The 19,801-nt window shown below is 40.8% G+C and overlaps 1 protein-coding gene across 3 annotated transcripts in view; it reads left to right on the forward strand.

Moving 5' to 3' along the window:
* The window catches only part of SEMA3D (semaphorin 3D), a 152,625-nt gene that overhangs the window by 124,015 nt on the left and 8,809 nt on the right, over positions 1-19,801 (forward strand). For all 3 annotated transcript variants that reach the window (XM_068400482.1, XM_068400483.1, XM_068400481.1), the window contains exons 12-17: positions 4,342-4,564; positions 7,656-7,744; positions 9,555-9,596; positions 10,851-11,006; positions 13,208-13,274; positions 15,515-15,654. In XM_068400482.1, the coding sequence (XP_068256583.1) occupies positions 4,342-4,564; positions 7,656-7,744; positions 9,555-9,596; positions 10,851-11,006; positions 13,208-13,274; positions 15,515-15,654 (717 nt within the window). The remainder of the gene's footprint in view (positions 1-4,341; positions 4,565-7,655; positions 7,745-9,554; positions 9,597-10,850; positions 11,007-13,207; positions 13,275-15,514; positions 15,655-19,801) is intronic.

A 19,801-nucleotide genomic window follows, 5' to 3' on the forward strand; every position in this document is an offset into this window, starting at 1 on the left:
GAAACAATGCTATGCAAGTGAGCACTTGCACAAAATCTGTTAGGTCTCTAGATAGCCATAAAAATCAATCCAAGCAAGGAATGGAAATAGGTTGTACACTCTTAAATCACTCAGGCTACAACTCTGTTAAATAGAACCAGAGGTCAGGTTCAAGTTCAGATGCCTAGTCACTGTACTATTTAATGCTAGGATGGGCTTTGCCATAGTTTAGGCATGCTCCAAATGGTACCCTCCCTGTGACAGTGTTTGGGGTCTAAGGTAGACCAGGAACTGCCCCCAGCAGGCATTTCAGATGTGGCCAGATGTGGATGTAGCTGGTCATGTGGAATGTCAGCTGGTCTGTTCTTCACTGGCCTGTTTTATTTCTGAATATGATGGTAATCTCTGATACTTGTGAGAATGTTATCCTCAGTCAGAAATTTTTGTTTAACTAGTTGCTATCATCTTTGCATTTAGGATATTTATACAGGTGCATCTTCACATAGAACTGTATATGATAAGAACAATTCTGCATTGTATTAGCTGTATTTACTACAAGAAGAATTCGTCCTTAGGCGCGGGTACACAATACCTGTACCCACTGGGTGGAGGATACATTCCCTTTTTAGCTGTGTGCATCCCTCAGCCCAGGCAGAGAAGGTGCAGTGGAAACCCAAGAGTCCAGGCTGGTCCTGAGCCTGCGGGGATGGATTTGCTGCTAGAGGCTGATGTTGTGTGACGGTGAGAATGCAGTTTGCCAGCAATAGAGGAGGGACATGCTCAGCCCTTGGCGCTGTGTGTGTTGTTTCTAATGCAAATGTTTTTAATAATGCCAATCCTTACATAGTGGAACAAATCCTAACCACAAGCCCTTAACTGACACCATAAATTGAATGTGTCAAACTGGAGATTTGGGAATGTGAACTAAAGCCTTCTCTGTCAGAATTAGCCATGAAGGAGGATTGTAGGGCAACTTCACTGTAAGTTTTAACTTTCTCCTGGCAGACTACAAAGGCATTATTTAATCACATTTCTTTCTTCACAGATTGTGTTATGGCTCCACCTGGCAGGAAACACAGGGATTACTTAGTTTAAAAAAGTTGAAGCAATCAGCATTTTATATGTAAAAGGATGTCACCAACTGGAATAGTGTTTCTAGTTTGTCTTGTTATTATCCAGGATTTGTAGTGCCTCAGTAGCACATCTAGATGCCTCCAGATTCAAAAAAAAAGAAGCTTTCCTAGACTCAGATTAGAGGCTAAGTGTAAAACAAGGGAAGGAAAAGGGATACAAACAGCCATGGGAAGGCAAGCAGAGATAGGTGAACATGAGGGATGATGTATCACCAATGTGATGGACCTTGCAAATATGTTCCTGGGCTCACCCCGAAAGGCATAGGAGGGAAAAATTTGAAGCAGATTGAAGAGGTAGGTTTGTGTGTGGTCTTCAAGCAAGATGTGTGAGAACCAGCTTACTTTGTGTAAGCCAAAGAAACAGCTGAATTGATTAGTTTGTCAGTATGGGTCTTATAGAGGCGGGAGCCAACCCCAGCAATAACGAGTGACACTGGGGAAGTGTCTGAGGGAGTGATCGCTGTAGCAGTTGTCTGGACCAGAAGAGGATGAGACTGTGCTGTTCGAAGCCAGAGAAAAGGATGCTGCAGCAGCTGAGCCATGGGCCTGGGCAGGAGTTTCAGCTGTGTGGATGAGTAAGGAAAGTCACTTCTGAGAAATGAGCTACAAGGATCATCTGGCATCTGGAGAATCTGCCTTTTTTAGAAAACAAAATAAACGGGAGGTGCAGTTCACTGAAACTGTCCTCTCATTGCGGGCCATGTACAGGGAAAAGACAGATGTGGGTGTTTCTTTACTAGGGGCCTTCTGCCACAGTAACTCTGAGCGTATCCCCCAAGAGAAATCAAGCTGTAGTCTAACATCGGGGCGTGCTGGGGAGGATCTTGGCCAGTTCTGGCTCACTGCATCAACAGGGCAGAAACTCAGGCTCGATAAGAGGAGCAGAAATACAAAAAAGCAGAAAAACTGATATGCGAGATCCTGCACTTTAACTACTTGCGATTTTCCCATGGTAGCCACCGGAGGGCACTCTAGACTCGCTGCTGAAAGTCCTTTACGCCAATACCTTCACTAGTTTGTTCAGTACGTAGCAAATTTAACTGCATTTTGGTACCTGTGGCTTGAAATAAGAGCTAGACAGCAGGACAGGCCTCCTTCACTCTAAACTTGATTTCTTTGTCTTTGTAAAATAGCCAATGTGATAAGGCACCTCTGAGTGTTGTAAGGAATAAGGGGGTGAAATTCATTGCAGATGTACTGAGCACATCATGAGAATTTCTCTGGTTTTAAAGCAATGCTTTCAGAAAATGAAGTAATGTGGACCAAGTGCTGCTTTGGGATGAGAAAAATCACTGAGCAACCTGATTCTTCCTGGCTTCGCAAGTGTTCTCACAGAAATCTTGATTTCTAATTGAATACGGATTGAATTTGTGGCTTATTCATAAGACCAAATTTCCAAAGTGGCCTATTCTGATGACATCTATTATGGTATTATATACAAGTAGTTTCTACAATATTTAAAGAAGAATTAGATATTTTCCTATATTGTTACATTGTTTATGGCTAAGTTTTGCTGGCTCCAATATATGATAAAAAACAAATTCAAAGTGCACCACAGTACTGAGTGTACTGCTTGAATGTTAATAATAACAATGTATTTTCATTATTGGTGACAATAATATGAATATTAAGGCATGTCTCATACTCTCTTCAGGAACACTGCTAGATGAAGAAACATAAAGGGTCTTGGTTATGATCTTAAAGACCATTTGGAGATAAAACTAAAAAATATTTGTGTAGGTTTTAATAGTGTCCTGGTTTGGCCTAAACCAGGCCGATTTTCCTTTCAGTGATTTTTCCTTTCAGCTAAGTCTCCTCTAAGTAACTGCACTTTCTGAAACTAACTGCATGTTTTTGCAGACAGTGTCTGCTTCCAGGACTGATAACGCTCGAAGTTTGTAGTTATCACTGAGGCACCGGTAGGGATGTTGTGCAGAAAGGCTCTTGCTGTACTTATTCTTGAGAGAAACCAAGGTCACTGCTGAATTCCTCACTGCTTACGAGTGAAGAGCCGAAGGGGGGTCGCAGCTGCAGGGGGGAGCGGACAGGACAGGTGACCCAAAATTGACCAACGAGGGTATTCCATCCCATACACGTCATTCTCAGTATAAAGCGGGGGGATCACGAGGGTCTCGCTCTCTTTCTGCTATGGCCGGTGTCCAAGGAGGACTCCGTCTGTTTTCCTGCTGCCCCCGATCCCGATCCGCGCATCCCTGAATCCAGCTCTTGACCGTTGCTAGGCCCAGCCTGGATCTTCCCGGAGCCTGCCCTGCAGTGCCGGTGGTGACATGGCTGACTTCAGGGGAGCTCAGTCTTGGTTTTGTATATATATTTGTATATATTTGATTATTTCTATTATTGTTATTATACTCTTTTTCATTATTATAGTTTATTAAAACTGTTTTAACTTTCCAACCCGGAAGCCTCTCTCCCTTTTCCCTTTCCCTTTCCCTTGGGGCGGGGGGGGGGAGGGTTAACAGAGAGCATCTGCCATAGGTTTAATAGCCGTCCCAGCTTTAAACCGTGACAAATAGTTTGTGTTTACAGTTACGTTAATGCAATAAATATGAATTAATTCACATTTTATCCAACATCAAAAAGACATCTTCTCTTTTCTAATGCTGTCTTCTTTTCCTGAGTATCTTAGAGAAGCTCATGAAGTTCATCTCCCCTCTAAGTTTTAATTTAGGTTATCAAAATCTCTGACTGAGAAACAAGAAAAGCCTATAGAGTTTTTCTTCAAAGCTCACATATATCTGTAGGTAGTTGCAGGTGTGGACATATAACAGGAACGGAAGATTTATAATTCTGAGTAGTAGCACAAATGAATGAGATGAAGCAAATTAACAAGTTTTGGTTGGTTTTAAAAGATAAAGAAAGGAGAATAGGTGGGAGCAGGATAAAGGAAAATGAAGATGAAAGGGAAGAGCTTTTGAAGAGAGTTAAAAATGAAAAGAGAAGAGGAGAGAGTGGAGAAACAAGGGAGAAAATGACCCTTTGAAGAACCAGAGGAGCACACACCACTGTTGTGCTCCCATGCTTTCAAATCACAACTGAGCTTATTCAACTGTAAATCAAATTACCAGCCACTGGCAAATATGTTTTACAAACTGATATAGCTCATCTGGACCACGTAGATTTCCTATATATTACATGATAGAACCTGCAGATTACTTTGACTTCTCTCCTAATACTCCTCTCATCTTCTTGTTCTCTCTCTTTCATTCAGTGTCCAAGCAAAACCTACGATCCGCTCATAAAGTCTACCAGAGACTTTCCTGATGAAGTCATTAGCTTTATTAAACGCCATCCACTGATGTACAAATCCGTTTACCCAGTGACGGGAGGACCAGTATTCACTCGAATCAACGTGGACTATCGTCTGACTCAGATCGTGGTGGATCACGTCATGGCAGAGGATGGGCAATATGATGTTATTTTCCTGGGAACAGGTATGAGAGAGGACTTCCATTATCATTCTGCGCAAACCACATCCTTTAAGAACACTTTTACTCCAGCAGGTCCTGAATAAACCTGTTGATTAACACCTTTTTCCTACGCATGAATCTCTGGGAAGCATTTAGATACTCCTGACTCTGTGCCAGGTCTTCATGCAAATGCTAAGGTTAGATTAATTTATCAGCTCAAGAGATTGCTACTATTGGGATTTTAGTGTCTCCTGGTCCCTACGTGATAAACCAGTTAAGGGTCAGAGTACCTGGACTTTCTTACCCTCTGAATACCATTCAGTACCTGTCTTTACATTACATGGTAGTCTGGCTCCAATTCCTTCTGGCAGCACATCAGTAGCCAAATAAAAGAGAAAAAAATAACCTTAATAGCCTCAAGGAGTACTTCCTGTTATCAGTAGTGACATGATGCTTCAGCATTAAATCTCATGTGACATTGAACCGCTAAGAAGTCTTTAAAATTGAGCCTAAGGCAACAATTCCACTTAAATACTTTTGAAGATATAACTTAGCAACATGAATAGCTCCAAACATGAGGACCAGGATTGAAAAGAGAGAAGTTAAACTACTCTGTCATGGAAGAAACCTGCTTTGCAGTTTTTCTATGGCTAATTGTGTATCTCTTTACATTTTTATGATAGTCATATGCCTTAAGGAAAAAGTCTAATTTTACCATTGTAATTACGTTCAGAATCACTGAATGAATCACCCAACAGCACGGTACGCTAAGAAATATTAACATACCTATTCCTAACATTTCTGAAGTAATAATCTACCATCTTACTCCACTGGAATTTCTTGTTCTTAATCCACAATTTGATGTTCTCTCACTGGTAATGGGTCTTATAAAGCACTTCTCACTGGTAGATCTGAATGTTTTAACAAGGAGGTCATTGCCATTATCCCCGTCTCACAGCAGGTGAAACTGAGGTACATGGAGGTGAAAAGGTTTATCCAAGGGCAGTGGATGAGCTACTGCCATGAGCTGCAGGGAAATAAAAAATTCTGTTTGAATCCTACCCCAGTGCTGTTGGGTTGCACAGCATTTTGTCTGGCCTATAAGCAAATTTGGTGTCATATAGTGTAGTTTGACAGGTAAGGATATTCTGAAATGATTTGGGGAAAGGAGTAAATTGTCACACAGCATCGTCTCTTGTAAAGTGTGGGTTGTGTCAGCCTTCAAGAGCTTCCCAGCTGTGTTATCACACACGAGTCCAGAGATAGCCTCTCTCTTGGACCATTTATATCTTTCAGCTCAATCTCTCTCACAGCTCTTGTCTCCCAAAAACAGATGGTGTGAGAGTCTCTGTATGATCCCCAAAAGTCAAGTACAGTGGTGTCAGAGAGAAAAACACAGTTTCATAAAAAAGAACTTTAAAGTGTTGTTTTGCGCCCCTGCTGCTTGAGAAGGGTGGGAATAAGCTTTAGCTGTGATGACAGAAAATCCTTCTTGCTTTCTGAATGCAATCTTTAATGTAGTCAACAGGGAAGGAAAGGGAACACATTCCCAAGCTGTGAGATGCCTAGGATTTGGGAGTACTCACTAAAACTTACTTTTCTTCTGCTAATAGTGAGAAAAAGTTATTTAAAACTTAGTTGTCCAGAAAGATGAGTTCACAAGTTAAAATGTACAAAATGTTATTTTAGTGGATATAGAGGTTGCTTTCAGATATTTGCTATCCTCCACTATAAAATTTGTCATAGGAATAAAATTATGTTGAGACACCAGCAACTTGAACACTCCCAGGTTAACTGTTACTACCGAGCACAAATGCTAATTCTTTCAGAGCAAACGGTCCTGTTTCGAGGTGTCAAGGCCAGCACGTGCCATGCAGTCACTAGGTGGCGCTCCATAACATGCAGATACTTATTTATCTGCAGTGCCTTTCTTAAAAGTTAGTTTTCTTCTCCAGAAGCACAGGTTTTTGTTTTATTTTATCCTCTAAACTCGTCCTATGGAAAAAAAAATAAATGCGAAGGTAAAATTTCAAGTGTTAAGTAGAGAGTCTGAATACAGATATACCAAATAACCCAGGAGATTTTGAGCAGCAGCAGATCAGAAGCTTATTGTATGTTTGAATGTATACAACCAACTTGTACATATGCAGGCTTTGGCAATTATGTCAAACAAACAAACAAAAGCTCTAATACATAAGGCAAACTGAAATACTTTTAGCTTTGATTGGTAATACGATCTTCAGTAGCTTGGGAAAACAAGAATGAAAATCTCATTCTTTCCTTTATAATGCATTATTTTTCATCATTTCTATACTGTGCATAGTGCTTAGGACTAAGTTGTGTTGTATCATTTCCACGCTGCACATCCCAGTACCCAGCTCACTGCCCCTGAGCAGTTTTTAAGGGTTCTTTTTAAGGTCTTTCAAGATTCACCAATGTGTAATTGTCTGAGATCAAATGAGCATATATTTTTTTTTTTTACACCAAGCAGGCATTCAGGTTAAAATTGATGAATAGGTTTAACTTAAAAGAAAATCTCTAGATAACTCCAAAGAAGAAATTTCTGTAATGATTAAATTAAGATTTTGATGTTGAATGGAGATTTTGTTCAAAAATTTCCCTAAAATGAAAAGATAAATTAAAAAAGTGCATTGCTTAACTCCCCACACTCTACTTAGGTGCTCTACTGGATGAAAATTAATTCTATAAAAAAAGGAAATAATTTTCTGCCTATTTGGTCCCCTAAGCTGGATCTTTTCGAGTTCAGATAGACCCCAAATCTGGCTCAAGGAAATGTGCAGAAACTCCTAGCTGAAAGCATGGATGTGCTTGTCTGTGCTTGTGTGTGTGTTTGTGTGTGTGTTTGTGTTTGTGCAGCAGGAAAGTTAGACCATCCCTGCCAGGAGCAGCCTACAATTGTGTTGGCTCAGCCATACAGTAAAACCATAAATGTATTGTATAGAGCTATGTAGGTAGCAATAGATGCAGATAGGGATAGATGTTGTTTGAAGGCTACATCCTTGATGCATTAGCTTTATCTTCAGGGCATGAAATGGAGTGGCACATATGTATTGAAACATAACTGTGGGTTTTACATGATAAACATTTGTTTCAGACATAGGCACAGTCCTGAAAGTTGTGAGTATCACGAAGGAGAAGTGGACTAAGGAGGAGGTCGTCCTGGAAGAGCTGCAGATATTCAAGGTAAGCATTAACAGCCACAACATCAATTAAATATTATTCAGGGGACTTTAAGGCCCAAACTGGCTTTGTCTGTCTGGTTGTTTGTTTACTGGAACTAGTTCAAGTTTCCAGAGGGACGCTATGCAAATTTTTAAATGCCTTGGTGTTCTTTGGGTAAGTCAATTGAAAAAAGTCCAGAACCAAACAGACCATGACTTTTCAAACTCATAGAAAGTGTCATTTATCCTGCCTTGTTCTAGTTTGAAATCTCATAATGAGCCTGAATTTTTTTATTCGTAGTATTTTATTTTTAATGCCAATTTTTCTCAGCTTTGGGACAATTCTTAGTAAAATTATAAGTTTTTTAAAACAAACAAATGAAACTCCAGAAATGTAGAGAAATTCTTTAAAATAACAACTTTAGGAATTGAATCAAAGTTAGTTTTGATTATCAATGTGTTTTAATTTATTGGTGAAGGCTGACTCACGTTTTTTACCATTTTAATTTGCTTATTCTGGCTGAGTGATAAAGAAGAAAAGTAACCGGAGCCCTGCAAACACCAATGACTTCTTCATAAATGGGGCTTGTAAAAAGCCCAAACCTCCTTTCTGTTGCACAAGCGCAATTTCTGATTAACCTCATTGCCGGTGGGGGAGCTGATGTCACCATACAGTTACAGTAGGAAAATGGAGACCTGTGTTTTCCCTACTGATTTGCTTTTCCATTTAGTAGTTCCTTCTTAATTCTTTGCATTCTCATTTTGTTGTTTTTCTCACTCTGTATAACTCTTCTTCAGTTTTCACCTTGCTTTTTCATCAAATTTTATCTGCATTTGTGGCATCTTGATTACTTTCTCACACATCCTCTCTCCTATGTGCTGTATGAGGTCTTAGAATTTCTGCCCATACTAAATAAATAAATTTGGGACTTAGAGACAGTGTTTTCCAACAGTAAGGAGAGAATCTTTAATTATATTTCTCTATATGCCTTTTGATGTCATGTGTATGATGAAACTTTGATTTAAGGGATCTCTATGTCTTCTTCCCACTGTCTTGGACACCAATTATAAATATCACTTTGAAAATTTCAAGATTACTCAGTGGCCTGCCAAGTAATCAGCAGTTTCAGTACGTGCACCAATTTGCTGCATTCTTAAAACATAACGTCAAGGGCAAATGTACCATATCATATTTAAAACAAAAAAAAATGTCATTTTTTTTTCCTGCTCAGCAGACATTCCTTCACGTTTTTATTGGTAACATTTATAACTGTTACCTCTATGTTTTTGAATCCAGAAAATTGAAGGGGGTGAAGGGCTGAAAAAACATCCCTTGTTTCCTCGAAATGCATTAACATTAGACAATAGGCTTAGATTAATCATCTTCTATTAAGCCATAGATAATGCTCTGAGCTTTGTCCTGTTCTTAGTCACTGGCAAAAACGTCACTGTCTCTCACAGCAGTGAAATTCATCCTGGTGCAGAAGATCTGCCTATGTATCCCTTAAATGCCATCTAAGCCTTTCAAATAGCGCTTAATAAGAACTTAAGTTGATGTGAAGGCTCATTGCCAGCCTCCAGGATGGGACAGATTGCAAACTCTAAGAATTAAAGTCAGTTGCCTCGTAGGCAGCAGGGAAAATTCATGGGAGGTATTTTTGGAAGCATGAATTTAGTGATTTCTTGAGGGGTTTTTTTGCTTTTAATATTTGTTTAAACCAAGCAAATGGATTTGTAATTTTATTTACTTTTTTGTATGTTAAGTTCTGCTCTCTTTTTCATTAAGAACAGGGAATGTGTAAACTAATGCATCTTACTGATTCATCTTTCAGCACCCTTCATTTATCTCGACCATGGAGATTTCTCAGAAGCAGGTAATCACAAACTTATTTAAATACTGCAGCATACATGGTACACTGAACACTTAGCTTCTTATTTTCAGGTGACGCCTGCTACTTACTGACCAAACTTTCCATGGATGACTCTTAAAATGTATCTGGAAAAAAGGGGATATGTTTGAACTTGTTTGTCTGCCTAATTCACGTTTACTTACAAACAGTAATTTGTGTACCCAAGCTGGTAATTATTCATGGAAACAAATCTTTAGTCATATGGTAGTGGGATTTGTGGATGAAGTGAATGCACATTAATTTTCTGGACACTAGAAATACTTGACTCTCTACAATCTAGTAATAAATTATTATTACTATTATGTTGTTACTTTTGTAGTAGTCAAGAGACATCAGGGCCTCATTGTGCTAAGGTTTGTGTGTGCACAGACTGAAAAGCAGTCCCCCTCCTCTAAAACTGCAGTCTAAATCTGGGTGGTCCAATCCTGGCAGTCACAGGGGCCAGTCCCGGTTGGGAATCTCCTGATAGGAAATGGTTTTATGGCAGTTCCGAGCTCTGTGGTGGCTACGTGCACGTTTGGGAGGCAGCGTGACACCAGAGCCATCCCTCCCTGCCCCACAGAAGTGGCCAGAGCAGCTCCAGCATAACACGCGTGCCTCACATGGGAGGAGGTATTTTGCCATTCAGGCACGCACAGCACAGCTGGGTCCTGTCTCCCCTGAAAAAAGGTGGCAGGCCAGCTGAAGTAGCACATGAGCCAGCTCTGGCTCAACAGCAAGCACTTGGACCACCCTTGTCTCAACAGGCAATCTACTCACACGTTGAGGAGAGCAGATGTAATATTATCCCATCCTACCTAAGGATCAGAAGCAGAAGATGAAGTTTTATTCACACAAGTCATCCCTAGTTCCCAAATTCTTAATGTCACGGCTACCCAGCCACTTCTTTTTAAATGTGTTACTAAAAAATTCTTTCCATAGTTGCATCTGATTTTTTATTACAGCACAAAGCTAAAGGTGTAAGGTGTGTTGAGTGCTGGTGTCTCTTTCCAGGACTGCAGTCCCCTTTCCTCTCTGCTGTGTTGTGAGGGATTGATGGGGACTGGCCAGTTCACACTGAGCCCTGAGAAACATTTTACTGTAAAGGAGTAATTCTCCCTCGTTTTGTAAAATCTGGGACAAGGTTGAAAGTCTACAAGTGTGGCACTGAAGAAGGGAACTTTTAAAATGGGCTACTTGGAGAACGCTCCTAATTCATTCGCTTTGCCTGATTTGCAGCAACAATTGTACATTGGTTCCAGGGATGGATTGGTTCAGCTCTCTCTGCACAGATGTCACACGTATGGGAAGGCTTGTGCAGACTGTTGCCTTGCCAGAGACCCGTACTGTGCCTGGGATGGAAACTCGTGTTCCAGATATGCCCCCACTTCTAAAGGTATGAAAAAAATGCAACGTGCTGTAAAAGGTCTTGCTGCTTGTAAGAATTTTAGAGGTTCTCAATCAGAACATGTTGTCTTTTTACTTAGCATGTCATTTGCCTTAAAATTTGATCATAGTCTGGCCATGTTTAACATTTCTGCTCAAAGAGCTGTGAAGACAACATAGCTTTGTTTAAGTGTGTGTGACAGTAACTCAGCTACTGCAGCTAACATCATAAATCCATCAGTTTCCTTTTTTATGCTGAATGCTTTAAGGCATGAGATGCTCAGATGGAGGTCCAGGTTGTGGCTGACTCTGCCTGAGATTCAAGAGACTCCCTCACATGGCCTCTCTTAAGCCTCTCCTAAGCTTGTGCCTTTTGCATAGGACACTACTGTAGTTATAAAGCAGAGTTTAACATAGTATCCCAGAGTGGTCAATAATAAAATACATTTAATTCCCTGATCTAAAGGAACAAGCTTCTCCTGTCTGATTTAACTAACCCAGGTAACTTGACTCAAAGCATGCAATTCTCATCAATTGTATTTGTGGTCTAGCCATGAGAGGGAGACAGAGATTTAAATACTGTGATGTGACCGCATCAGGAGCAGTTTTTCTACAGTGAAAGAAGCTTCATCTGAATTTGTGTACCCAACAACTAAGACAGCAGCGTGAATCCGCACAGAGGGAGAGCATGCTGCAGGCTCTAGCAGCGCAGTACCCTAAGTTGCGGGTTTTTGTCTCTTGGATTTTTTGGCGGATTTAACTGGAGCTCTGAGCTTGCTTGTTAAACCAGGGTCCTTCACAACCTCTTCATTCCCCTTTGGACGAAGCCTTCCTGACAGTAATTCTTGCAGTTAGGGTCGGAGGTTGCAGTCTGAGCTCAGGCTCTGGAATGAGACTTTCTACCTTAGTGGCTGCAGGGCTGGGACCTAAGCAATTAGACAAATCATTGAAGTTAATGACTCATAGGTTATCGTGTCATGGTGTCAAGGAACTTTATGTGTTTTCCCTCAAAGCCAAAGCAAACTAAATTCAGAGAAGCATAAATGAAAGGAGAAAAGCAAGTGTTCAGGCTCACTGCAAAGTTAGTGACACATGAGGCTTGCTGAAGCCTGAGTTGGGCTGGGACACGGAGATTGATGGGCCGTGCTTTTTAACAGATGTGCAGTTTGGTGGGAAGGCCAAAAGTCTGTGGCTCCAAAACAAGGGATGAGTGACTGGCCTTGGGAATCCTTCAGTAGATCTGTTACTTGAATATTTTCCTTCTGTGTAGCAGCCTGTGCTTCCAGCATGTCTACACCTTTTACCAGAGTGGAGAGCTCAGCCTTGGGAACCCGCTCTCCTGCTGAGACATTGCTCTGGCCATGGGAGGTCCTACTTCTGTTCTTTCCAGTGTGGCTGTGAGGGAGGAACCGGTTCCTCCTTGGGTCTCCAATTCTTCTACTAAAAAATTAAAATACAACTATTTTTTTTGTAGCTCTTGGGAGATAAATGCAATCACCCACAGAGGAAGAGTTTGCTTTTTTTTTTTTAATGCATTTACACTGAAATTACACTAAATCACAGTGAGTTTAAGTAACACACACAGAGGTTAGCAGGCAAGTTAACTGTGGAAGGGAGCAGATCATCTCAGACCATTGTGTCAAGCATTTTTTCTGTCCATAAAGATCAAAGGTGATCAGATTTGTCAATTGTTTGTTACCAAACTAAAACATATGCTTTTCTCTCTTCATTTTAATGATTGATTTAATAGTCAGTATTACCTTGGACTGATCCTGAGCTCAATTTCAAATATCACCTGTTGAACCTTACATCTTTTCCATGACATACGACATAAAGGATGTTTTTAGGTATTTTCAAGACAGTACACCTCACCAGGAGACTCATTCCCCATGCTCCTAAAGCAGGTTTATATGCTCCTTCTGTCACTATTTTGCACGCTCTTTATTCTCAGCAGATTTTTTTTATCTTGCTTTTTCTCTTTCCTCTCCCAGTGGTTTTCCCAAATCACAGGCCCTTCTCTTGATGTCAATTGTACAAATCTCTCTAGGCCACATGCTGCTTTGAGGGTGAGGCTGGTTTTAGTTAAGACCGTAATTGTCAGCAGTAGGGTGGGAGCAATGCGAGTCCACATCTGCTGAGCTCCTCTGCATTTTGTTGTTGAATTCCAGCAATTATGCCTCAAGTGTGACAAGTTTGCATGTTCTTCCCATAGGCGAGCCAGAAGGCAAGATGTCAAATATGGAGACCCTGTCGCACAATGCTGGGATGTGGAAGACAGTGAGTATTTTGCACCTTTCTTGCTCTTTAGTCACTTTGACAACAGAGTTTGCTGTAAGGGTCTCCATCTGTCTGCAAAAACCTGCTGAGCCCAACAGAATAGCACAATTAAAGCAGTTGCCTTTCCCACACTTCACATACATTACCCCTCCTGCAGTTAAATTTGGGGAGCTGCAGCTGATAAGGGGCAGCCAGCATGGGACAGCACCCTCACATCCCTTACAGGTGACACTCCCCAGCTTTCACCCACGCGAGGAAGATATGCCATGATGCAAAAACATCACACACATCCCTACAAGTAACTACCAGGCCCTCTGTTCATTCAGAAGCAGGGCAGATAATCCCATGAGGAAACGCACAGGGGTAAATGGGGAACACGCCATCTTCTCCCCTTCCGCCACATACACTTGACGTAAGTCCCAAAGCCCAGCTCCAGCTGCCAAACCAGCCCCTTCCCCTCCCTGCAGCTACTTAAATACTCCTGTTATTAACAAGAGCCTACCCCCCTCTCCCTGTCGGCTCCCCCCTCCCTTTCCCACACCCTCTTTTCAGATGCCAAAGGGTCTGGCTTGCTCCTTTGGCAACTGCAGCACTTCTCTTACAGCGAGCACTGTCAGTATGAAATCCTGCGGTTGCACGGCAATCTCTGTGGCAGCGTAAAATAAATGAAAAGCATTCAAAACCAAGCATGGGTTTGTCTGGGGCTCTTCTAGCTGCTTATTAAAGTGAAAAACCCAGTCAAAACAGTATTGATTGTATCGCTGCGCTGAACGTTTGGTTCAGGACGAGCCACCACTTTCCATTGATCTCTGGTTATTTTCGTGCCGCTGTGGTGCTGGATGCCTGCCACAGATCTCGATGTGAGTCACTGCAGAAATCAGAGCTGCTTGCCACAGGATCAAAGACTTAAGTCTGTTGCACAGTATAGAGGACTCTGACTGTACATGTGTGCTTGCAGACATAGTTAAAAAGTCAGGGTAAAACCTCATTTCCATTAAAGTCAATGACAAAACTCCTGTTCATTCCCAAGGGCCAGAATTTCCCCACTTGCTGCTTACCGTGACTCTCCAAATAGTGGTATATGAGACTGTGCAAAGCTCAAGGTTATAGAAACCCTAGCAGAAAGGCTGACAATGTCACATTTTCCTGGAAGGATGAAGAGATACTGGAAGGGTTGGCTCTACTAGACAAATGTAAAACGACTTAACACAGAAATTGGTATTAATCCTTTGCCCTGATGTAGCACCACAAATAGAAATTTTATCCAGCTGAGGGAGACCCCTGTGTGCCATAAAACCATGAAGCTGACCTGTGTTACTCCAGGCTTTTGGCTTATTTATGTCATTTGCGATAATTAATAACATTATGGCCCCAAAACCTATTTAAATTCAGTGCTCCACTGTGTGAGATTCCCTCCCAGAGACTTCACTGGCTGCATGAAGTTGTTTGGCTCTACTGAAATCTCAGTGGCACAGTGAAACAGAAGAAAAGCATTTAATGCGGAGAGCTTGAATTTCTATAGATCTCATATAGGTACTTATTATATTGAAAAAACAATCCAAAATTGTATTCATTTTGTTGTTGATCTAACTTTTGATTTAGGAGACACCACTGCTTTCACCTTCCTTTCTGTTATTGACAGGGCATAAGAAACAGCTTTAGTCCAGTGGTAAGGCAGATAAGACACAGATAAGACAGACTGGAGAGGGAAATGCAGATGCAGAGATTAGAAATTACTTGCTCAGGTTTATAGAAGACGAAGAAAGGAGCTCAGATCTGCTCATGGCTCCTTCAGTGTTTGGTCTGAAACATACTACAGAGCATTTCAAATTATAATGAAGGAAGGTAAACTTCAGTTTACTTTAGGCCTGTGACTCCTTTGAAGTGTTTGGGATGAACAAACCAGACTGTACAATCTACCTTTAGCAGTTTTAGCTCAGGTTTAGTAGTTGCGTTACTTAAAGAACTGCTTAAATTCCTCTAAGGTGAAAGCCTCAACTTTAAAACGGAGCAAGCTCACGATACAGATTTTATTGACCTCCTTAAAAACCAGTTGCGCTGAAGGAAGGTTAGCAGCCTCCTCTAAATCCTCATAGTTACAGTTTAAGCTAAATGTTAAGTTTTCTTTTGCTTTTTTATAATTCACTCACTCTTATAGCATCTGTTCTGAATCAGGCTATTTTCCCATTGCTTTAAAAACCAGGTCAGGGTTAATCTCCTGTACCATGTTTGCTTTCCAGGCATTAGTCATGAAACTGCTGATGAAAAGGTGATTTTTGGCATTGAATTTAATTCAACTTTTCTGGAATGTATTCCTAAGTCCCAACAAGCCTCTATTAGGTGGTATATTCAGCGCTCTGGAGAAGAACATCGAGAAGAGGTAAGTTATAGTTATCAAGACAAGTTTCCTCTACAGAGTATTCAGCTGAGCATCGAAAGGCAGGAGTTATTGGGATTAGTTGGTGTTTTACTTTTCCTTGCCTCACCTTAGGTATCACATAGCATTCTGGTATCACCATTTGGGGCATGCAGTGGGGAACAGAGAAGCCATTTGCACTATGTCATAAGCAGATTTAGGTATTTATTTTGACTTACATGCTTATTCTATTAAAAAAAAAAAAAGATAAATTAGGCTTTAAATAGTGGTAAAAAATCAAAAATACTGAAGAAAAAAGCCCTTTTGTCCAGTAATTAACACGACTACTTCTGTAGGTAAAAGTATGTTCAAAACTCTGTGTTTTAATAAAATCTTTGCTCCGTTTAGTGTCTGAATACCTCACCTTGTCATGTTAAGCAGTGTAGCTAAGAATTGCACATACGGCTTGCTGCTTCTCTCCATCTCTGCCCAGAGAAGGAATGGTCTGTCCGTTAAAAAGCTTTTTATTTGCTTTTTTCTTGTTAGTGGAGTCTGAGAATCTTTCTTAAATGGCACTCTGCGTTGATGCAGAGATGTCAGGTTAAAGAATTGCACCTAGCATCTGGAGTAGAAAGCGTTGAGAGTTATGATGGTCCTTCATCCCTGCAGGAGGCAGGTTCAGGGTCCTCAATGGTGGAGAAGCCCTGGAGAAGCCTCCAGGTCCCCGCATACTCCCAGCACAATTTCCTGCTGATTCCTCTCAGCTAGTGACAGAGAGGCCCTCTGACGTGCCCCAAAGGTCAACGTGCTGGGATTGCTTTGGACTAGGTTTGAGTGAGTTTAAAACCTCAGGAGTTTTCATAGCCTTTCTCTTACATGAGTGATTTTGTGTCTGAGGCCAAGTCCTGCTGTGATGGCAACCATGGCAACACGGAAGGAAAAGGGAAAAGAACTGCTCTTTCAAATGAGCTGGTCCCAGGTGTTAGATATGCTTTTTTGTTAAATGTTCATGCAAGACAAAAATTAGTTTAAATGACAGGAACTATCAAACACCCAACCGGTCTTCCACTCTCAATGATTATTCATCCTATGAGACTTTCTGAGTGCAGAAAGTGTGCTGGTTCTTTCTAAAGGCTGGGGAGATGCAGGCCATGGCAGGTGCCCCTGAAAGCATCACCTCTGGGTGAGATGTGACTCATGGCAGTAGTCCCAAAGTTGCAACTCCAATTATGTCTTGGCCCAGAAAGCCAGAGTAAAGGGATACAAGGCACTTCTGATTTTCCACCAGATAAGACAAAAAATCTGCAAGGCTGTATATTGACTATGACACTGCAGTGCTTTTAATTTACTCCCCTTCTCTTACTCATGCTTTGAGTTGGCAAAGAGTCTTTCCTCTGCTAAGAATACAAACGCCATTAATTTATAGACACAGTGCTTCCCACATCGTGCACTAAACACCAAAAGAAAAAGGTTACTCATTTGAAATACCACCTTTAACCTCCATTACAGGCCATACTTGGAAAAAAAACATGATCTTCTCATCAGCTGGCCGAGCACACACTCAGCCACAAGTGGTTGAAGTCAAAACCCAACTAGAAGTGTATCAACTTTTAAAGACTTACGGGCATTCATTGTTTGTGCTTTAATTGATTTACCTTTAACTGTCCTGTACAGAAAACGCTGAGCTTTACTTCCCTAAGGCAGCAGTTTGTAAATACACTTACATATTCAATCAGGGAAAAAATTAAGGTACTTGCTTAATTCTAACCATGTAAATTTAAGCAGATAGTTAACAGGTTTTTTGTTTGGTTTTTTTTTTTTTTTTTGTATTTTTTTTTCTTTTCTCTGAGCAGGAAGTTATGTCAAGTTTTGAGGAGACTCAATCATTTTTAAAAATAATGTATTACAACTATAGCATGTGCCTGAGCTTCTCAAAAAGAGCTACAGACTTTGTGTAAAGTAGCCAGTTCCCTGTGAAGAATGTAATATTTCTGTATCATAAGAAGTCACACTTTCAAGATTTGAAAGCCTCTTTTGGAGGGCTGCTTTTGAGTTTTATCTGTGTTAATTTAGGGAAAAAAAAATATGAGTTGATGTTCTCATAAATCACAGGTTCAGATAGGCCTCTGAAGGTCAGGAAGCCAATCTTAAGCTATCTTTCTTACTTGATTGTAGAACAAACTGCAGGTCAAACCAACTTTTGAACAAAGTTAGAGCAGGTTAACCTACATAGCATAGCCTAGGTTAAGGCTATATTATTTTTTTGCCATGCTTTATATTTCCAAAAGGTTCATTGTGGCAGTGACCTGGCCCCTGCTACCTGTTCTGGGCCAAATGCCAGTTACCCAGGCCCGGTGAAGTCCAGTACTGCAGGACTGCCCAATGTGCCAAGGATGTGCACGTTGAGAGAGAGCAAGGGAACGCGCGCATGTGTGTGATGGCATTTGAAGCTCCAGCAAGCACACAGTATACATCTTTGCGCATTAGCAGCCTTCCACAGCAATGTTTACTGGGCTTGCTCTGTGTAAACAGTCTGACATCTGTTTGTACGAGAAAAGTAAAGCTTTGCTAAAAGGCTAGATTAACCTTTGAGGCGAATTTAGGAGAAAATTTGAAAGAGAAATCTGCAGACAGATTTTCTACATTATGAATGCTAACAGTAGGCAAATAGCTTTTTACCACATATTGTCCCTAAAGCCATAGCAGTGTTTCTGTGATCTAGCTTTGATAAAACAGAAGCTGGAGCACATGTTCTGCAACTCCTTGGAGTCGTTTTGTTAGTTTATTTTTATATATTTTTTTGCAGTCTTTGAAGATAAGAGACTATATAAATGCATATGCACACATTGATGATTACAGGATCAGATCACTTAAAGCAGTGTATAGCTATTAGCTTTGCTTGATTCCTGCCAGAAAATTCTTATAGTAACAGAATTTATAGTATTTTGACCCCGGTTAGTTCCAGACTCCTAAGAAATTGAACTCGAACTCCTTCTGAGTAAACTCAGCTTGCCCATCTCTTATTAGGAGATACCATTTTTAGATGAAGAAAAAAAAATGAAGCTTTTTCCATTATTTTTTAAGATAAAGATATTCATCTAGAAATGTCATATTTTCAAATGCATGTACCTAAAGTTAAATTCCTAATTTCATATATGGCTGCCTAAATAAATGACCAGGTCTGTAGAGATGCTGAACAATCACTCCTCCTGTTAGATAGAATAAGGTTAAAATGTTAATCCCGTGTTAATTTGGGGATCCTGAAATTGAGATTTTCAAGTTTTCTAATTTGTCTTATCAGTGAAAATGAATTCATCGGTATTAGAGCCTAATGGGAGGCCTTCCTAGAAAATCCAAAGATTGTCAGAGTAATTGACTTTCTTTTCAAAGTACTTCAGTTTGACAAGAATACCATATGTGACAGAAACAGTGTGGTCATATTTAATGTGCAGCTTGATCTTTACTCAGCCAATGCCTTACCATAACTTTTCCCATTACAATTATATTTTCTGCTCGCTCTCTCCCTTCCTGCAGTAGATTTCTCAAATAACACTGTACATTACTTTAGCGCATGTCTTAGTGGTGTAACTTATTGTGATGACGATACCATGCTTTGTAAATGACTCCATGCACCTGGAACTTAGGTTACGGACTTTTAGTTCCAGGGCTGTAACTGCAATGTCTCAGCAAGTCTTTAAACCTGGCTTTACAAATAGATGGCTATGCAGTGTCCCGAACATGCACTACAGCTTCCTGAGGGAAGGAAAAGGGCAAAATCCAGACTAGATGGGAAGCGTTTGGCCCAGCAGGATGTCCTCGACATTTCACCCTTAGGGTCATGGTTCAGAATGTGATTTCCAGGGAGAGAGACCTGTGGGGAGGGACAGGATCTCCTGTGGTACAGGAGCTGTCACCAGGTCATTTTGCTGCCAGTGGGAGTACATTTCCCTGTAGTTTGGGGCCATTTTAGGGTCAGGAGTCAAATATCTAGTGCTTTTGTGTTTAGTGTTGCTCACGCAATTGATCATGTTTGTTCCTGTGCGTTCAGAGTTAGTCACTGAGATGAGGGAGAGTGTTTCAGTGGCTGGAGTTCATAAAAAAAAAAAGTGGACATGTCATCTGTTCATAATGTCTTAAACTGCTGAAGTTTTCTGAAGCTTAAAACAGATAT

Source organism: Nyctibius grandis, chromosome 5 (assembly GCF_013368605.1).
Source record: "Nyctibius grandis isolate bNycGra1 chromosome 5, bNycGra1.pri, whole genome shotgun sequence".
NCBI classification, from domain to species: domain Eukaryota; kingdom Metazoa; phylum Chordata; class Aves; order Nyctibiiformes; family Nyctibiidae; genus Nyctibius; species Nyctibius grandis.